Source organism: Camelina sativa, chromosome 7 (assembly GCF_000633955.1).
Source record: "Camelina sativa cultivar DH55 chromosome 7, Cs, whole genome shotgun sequence".
Lineage (NCBI taxonomy): Eukaryota > Viridiplantae > Streptophyta > Magnoliopsida > Brassicales > Brassicaceae > Camelina > Camelina sativa.
In genome coordinates, this window is record NC_025691.1 from 7434277 (window position 1) to 7439844 (window position 5568).

The following is a 5568-nucleotide window of genomic DNA, read 5'->3' on the forward strand; positions in this document are numbered from 1 at the left end:
AAAACCGAATAATCCGAACCGAACTTTTATTCGGTTCAGTTCGATATGATTTTAGAAAAATTGAAAATTTGAAAAACCGATTAAACCAAACCGAATAACCTGAAAAACCGAATACTCAGGCCTACTTTTAATTTAATCTTAATAATCTTTTTGCTCAACAAAAACAATACTAAAGCCAAAGAATAATCTTATCCTCGATAAATTGCGAATAATTTTTTTTTATAAAGGTGTGATACGTAAATTCGTTTAGCGCAATAACAACACAGTGGTTCGATTCCTACGGAGCATATCACACGTTAGCTCTAAGCTTATCTTGTTTTAATTAAACCCACAAGTTTTAATTAATCGTGTCGCAAATCTCGAAATTTAAGATCCATTAAATGCTTAAATCATTAGTCTAAACTTTAGTAGAGAATAGTGAAAAGTCAAACTCTTCTTGAGTCTTTCTTTTCTTCTCTTATCTCTCTTTCTTGATATAGAACTCTTTTTTAATTGAAACTTCATTCGTAAGCGACGTTTGGTGACCAAATTAGAATTGGGTTTGGTGAAGTTCGTCGTGTCCGGTGTCTCACTTTTCGTTCTTTTGAAGCTTCAATATTTCTGGTAGGGAATTTTCTTTTTATTTCCCACCATTTTTTTTTTCTTTTCTTTTGTTTGACGTAGTTTACAAATTTTGTGGGACTCATCTTCTTGTTTCATATGATTTTTATCTAAGTTTACATGCGTATAAATATGGATTCCATTGCATCTTGTTATGTCATCAAGATCAGAAGAGTGATTTGTGTATAGTTTTCGCTACAATTTTACATCCAGCTTCTCACTGCCTCATCAGGTTGATTAATACTCTATATTCCGTGCGATTATGTATGTAACATGTGTATTCTTATCTCATGATGAATCTGTGATTAGAGTTTACTAAATTTAATTCAACTTTCCAGAAATGACAACGAATTCTTCCAACGGGACGACAACGACAAAGCCACCACCGATGCCTTCTCCTCTGCGTAACTCCAAGTTTTTTCAGGTCAATTCTGTTTTTTTATTTTTCAGTCAAAATATCCCTTAAGACTTAATTCTAGTTAAACGTTGTAGTTATGCACAAGTCAAAGTCATAAGTGAATAAAGTTAAAATTCATGGTATAGATCTCAATCTCACCTAAAAAGGCTTTGATAGTTAGAAATGTTTTGACATTGATTTTGTTTTTGTTATGGTCAACAACATGCATTATGCGAGTTTTGAATAACCAGGTGTAGTAATGCAAACTGACATGTCGAAATTGAATTGTTGAATGATTTTGGGAAAGCAGTCGAATATGAGGATCTTGGTGACAGGAGGAGCTTGATTCATTGGTTCACATCTCGTTGATAAATTGATGCAAAACGAAAAGAATGAGGTAATCGTTGCGGATAATTACTTCACAGGATCAAAAGACAATCTCAAGAAATGGATCGGTCATCCAAGATTTGAGCTCATTCGTCATGGTAAATCTTCTTGATTAGTCAATCTTAATTGATACTCAATACTCATAATACAAAACATTGCATTAGTAATTAACACCAATATTTTTTTTTTTTTTTTTGTTCACCAAAGTAATTAACACCAATATTAAAACAAAATTCTTCAGATGTGACCGAGCCTCTATTAGTCGAGGTTGATCAAATCTACCATTTAGCATGTCCTGCATCACCAATTTTCTATAAGTACAATCCGGTTAAGGTTTGTTAAATTTCGTTAGCCAAATGATGATATAATAATGTTAATGACTTCGACATCTGACGATAAAAACAAATGTGATTGGCACACTTAACATGTTAGGACTAGCTAAGCGGGTTGGAGCTAGAATTTTGCTTACTTCGACATCTGAAGTGTACGGTGATCCTCTTGTTCACCCTCAACCCGAGAGCTATTGGGGAAATGTAAACCCGATTGGTGAGTCATTATATATCTGACAATATGATAAATATTTCTAATAATGTCAGCTTATAAACTAATGAACTAACACATCGATGGATTTGGTGTTGTACGTTATAAGGTGTTAGAAGCTGTTACGATGAAGGAAAACGTGTTGCCGAGACTCTGATGTTTGATTACCATAGGCAACATGGGATTGGTACTATTAATCAGTCTATTGTCATTTCCTTGGAAACTTGGATCTAGTTTTACTAGCTTATTTGTTGTTATTATTATGGGAACAATGTAGAAATACGCATAGCAAGAATTTTCAACACATATGGTCCTCGTATGAACATAGACGATGGTCGTGTCGTGAGCAACTTCATTGCTCAGGCTCTCAGGTGAAACTAACCTCAAGTTCTTGAATTTTCACTTTTTATTAACCGGGTTTATTTTGAGTCGAATCTAAGACTATTAGTTATGGTTTTGCAGGGGAGAAGCTCTAACTGTTCAGAAACCGGGAACACAAACCCGCAGTTTCTGTTATGTATCAGACATGGTATGTATGTCTATCCTATATAGTGTCTTTATTATGATTCAAAGGATATGATTAAGAACACTTCGGATCTCACAATCATTAAAAATTATACTTGCATTGGTCTTGTTCTTACCGAATCACAAAAAAGGAGAAGAAAAATCGCGATTGATTCAACTAAAAAAAAGTGTGATTGGTAACAACATGCACATCAAATTGCTGAAATGATTTTAACTTTGGTTTTGTAGGTGGACGGTCTAATGCGACTGATGGAAGGAGACCAAACCGGACCGATCAACATAGGCAATCCAGGCGAATTCACGATGGTTGAACTCGCTGAGACGGTTAAAGAGGTTAACAACTGTCATTTTTGTTATTTCATTTTCACATGCATAGATGTGATTATAGCTAGTTGTGTAACAAGTGAGTAATGAGAATTGATATATATATATATGCAGCTTATTAAACCGGACATCGAAATAAAAATGGTAGAGAATACACCCGATGATCCAAGACAGAGGAAACCAGACATAAGCAAAGCTAAAGAAGTTCTTGGTTGGGAACCAAAGGTGAAGCTACGTGAAGGGCTTCCTCTTATGGAAGAAGACTTCCGTCTCAGGCTTGGTGTTTCAAAGAAGTGAATGAAACTTATTTCAAGAAGAGAAAAAACTTATTTCAAAAAGATTCATGGATTTGTATGTTTGTTTTTTACCACTCTTTTTCTCTTTTTAACTTGCTAATCCCCGAAGCCTGTTGAGCTTGTGTTTTTATTCTTTTTTGCATTTTTGAGTTTGTAGTGAATAAACTTCCTAACGAGGAACATTTTAGGGAGTGATGTTGTACTACTTGGATATTTTCATGAGCAATGTAATTAATGAGATCAACTAAGCCTAGTTGACAACATGAGTCATTTTATCGTCACTTATCTTGTGAAAACTTGAAAAGTCCTAACTCTTTTCCTTGTACTGCAAACCAAATTTTTGGTGTATAGAGTTTCCTATGCAGAAATCTAGTTTATATCAATTTCTACAACCTTATTATCTCACTCACACCGCTGGTTTGAAGAATAACAAAGAGAACACATTGTTAAGCGCACACTGCAAGGTCTTAAGGTAAGTCTCAACACATGGTAGTAGCCTAGTAGGTACAAAATACTAATTTTTTTATAAAGACTATATACTAGTCAATGGGAGATACATTTAATAGATCCGATGTAGCACAAAAGTTTATTTCAATGATGAAATCCGGGTTCAAACTCCGGCAGCGGAATACTTCGATTGTGATGAAAGGACAGATCCAATATATTTATAATATATACCACTTTTATTTTTGATGAAAATCGATTATGCTTGTCTAAGTTGACTTTTAAGATGAAGTTTTGTTTTGATCTTTGATGAGCTTTTTGTTGAATGAGAGCCATGAAGGAATCTAATTACGGTACAAAGCTAACACCAAGATTGTGATTATCATTTTGCGTTGATCAAAAAAGAAACTCTATGAGTTCATTCTTCAAGATTTGTTCTTCTTTGTTTTGTTTCCACTTTGTATAAGTTTACAACTTGCTGAGAATTTTAGGACAAATACCATAAAGTATTGGTTTGAAGATTGAATCAAGAACACACTTTTTATTAGTAGTTCGAGATCGATGTGATCCCATTCCCAGCTAGTAAGAATAATACCTTGCAATTCACTATTAGTGAAGTCTTATAAGTTAAAGAGAAAGCAAAAAGAATTGAAGAGACACATACAAGAGTAAGAATCTTGTTTCATTCTAGCTAAGCCACCCAATCCTTAAGTTGTGGACACTGTTAAATGCTCCAAACCAGTACACTCCAATAAACTTTAAAAGTCTCTCCTCTTCTTAAGGTTAAGAAAACACTAAAATTTTCATTACTATACTAGTTGATTGGAGATATGTTCAAACAAATCCGCTGTAGCACACAGGTTAATTTCAATTGTGAAATCCGGGTTCAAACCCCGGCAGCGGAATACTTTTTCTCTTTTTTTTAGTCACGTAAAAGACAGTTGACTTTGCAAACAGGAGAGTTTTCTTATCTTTAATGAGCTTTTGTATTGAATGAGGGATTCATCAACAAATCTATAGCTTGCAAGTTGTTTCAAGTCGCGTATAATAAGCTAATATCAAGATTGTGCCAAAAACAAAAAAAAATCAAGATTGTGCTTATCCAATACATAACCGTCGATTATTTTTTCACTCTTTTGGTATTCATCATCAGCGGAGTCTTTGAGTTACATAAGAGAGAAAGAGCTTATAAAAAGAGAAGACAAAGAATCAAGAAGATCTTTGCGCTCTGTTTTTGATCAAAAGCAGAGCCGAAACCACCTCAATACGACATCGTTTCATTCTAGGTAGATACAAAACACACATTATCAGTAACCGTCCCGGTTTATTCACTGGTTCTGAAATATCAAAACAACGACATCATTTCATTCTAGGCTAAAGCTCCCATACTTAACCGGACCGGTTGAAGGAAAAATAACAAAAATACACGATCCGTGTGACTGACTTAATACCCCATCTATAACCGTCGATTCAATACTCATCAACGATCCAATTTCTTCATAACCTTTCTCGCGGATCGTCATCATTAACCCGTACAATCTAAGACTAAAAAGAACGGTCACGATTCATTTCGAAAACAAAGCATCTTCTTTATAAATCCATCATCGATCTCTTCTCCAACCAAACAGAACTTCAAATCGTCTTTTAAACATATCTCAAATTCTCCCAAGAAAAAAAAGAAAAAAAAAAATGTCAGGAAGAGGAAAAGGAGGAAAAGGGTTAGGCAAAGGAGGAGCAAAAAGACACAGAAAAGTTCTAAGAGACAACATCCAAGGAATCACGAAGCCAGCGATACGTCGTCTCGCTCGTAGAGGAGTGAAACGTATCAGTGGTCTGATCTACGAAGAAACGAGAGGTGTGCTGAAGATCTTTCTCGAGAACGTGATTAGAGACGCTGTGACGTATACTGAACACGCTAGGAGGAAGACTGTTACTGCTATGGATGTTGTTTATGCTTTGAAGAGACAAGGACGTACTCTTTATGGATTTGGTGGTTGATTTTAACAAATTTGAGTTTTCTTATTTGTTTTTTTGCTGGTTGATTAATTAAGTCTT

General features: G+C 34.8%; 2 protein-coding genes across 6 annotated transcripts in view; both read left to right on the plus strand.

Annotated features, from left to right (window-relative positions):
- On the plus strand, positions 436-3350 carry LOC104700646 (UDP-glucuronic acid decarboxylase 6-like). 4 transcript variants are annotated; one of them, XM_019227548.1, is made up of 10 exons: positions 436-603; positions 939-1024; positions 1308-1482; positions 1626-1717; positions 1777-1930; positions 2034-2111; positions 2202-2295; positions 2387-2453; positions 2678-2782; positions 2888-3350. In XM_019227548.1, exons 3-10 carry the CDS (start codon positions 1374-1376, stop codon positions 3068-3070), a joined length of 882 nt encoding a protein of 293 aa, XP_019083093.1. In that variant the 5' UTR covers positions 436-603; positions 939-1024; positions 1308-1373; the 3' UTR covers positions 3071-3350. The 4 variants fall into 4 exon arrangements, with proteins under 4 accessions (XP_019083093.1, XP_019083095.1, XP_019083092.1 ...); XM_019227547.1 differs by lacking the exon at positions 436-603 and adding an exon at positions 657-832; XM_019227550.1 differs by lacking the exon at positions 1626-1717 and having other exon boundaries at positions 440-603; positions 2888-3339.
- LOC104700648 (histone H4-like) overlaps positions 5133-5568 on the plus strand; it is a 3510-nt gene continuing 3074 nt past the window's right edge. The window contains exon 1 of one of the 2 annotated variants that reach the window (XM_010416185.2): positions 5133-5536. In XM_010416185.2, the coding sequence (XP_010414487.1) occupies positions 5203-5511 (309 nt within the window). In that variant the 5' untranslated portion in view covers positions 5133-5202 and the 3' untranslated portion in view covers positions 5512-5536. The other variant, XR_002032717.1, reaches the window with a different exon arrangement.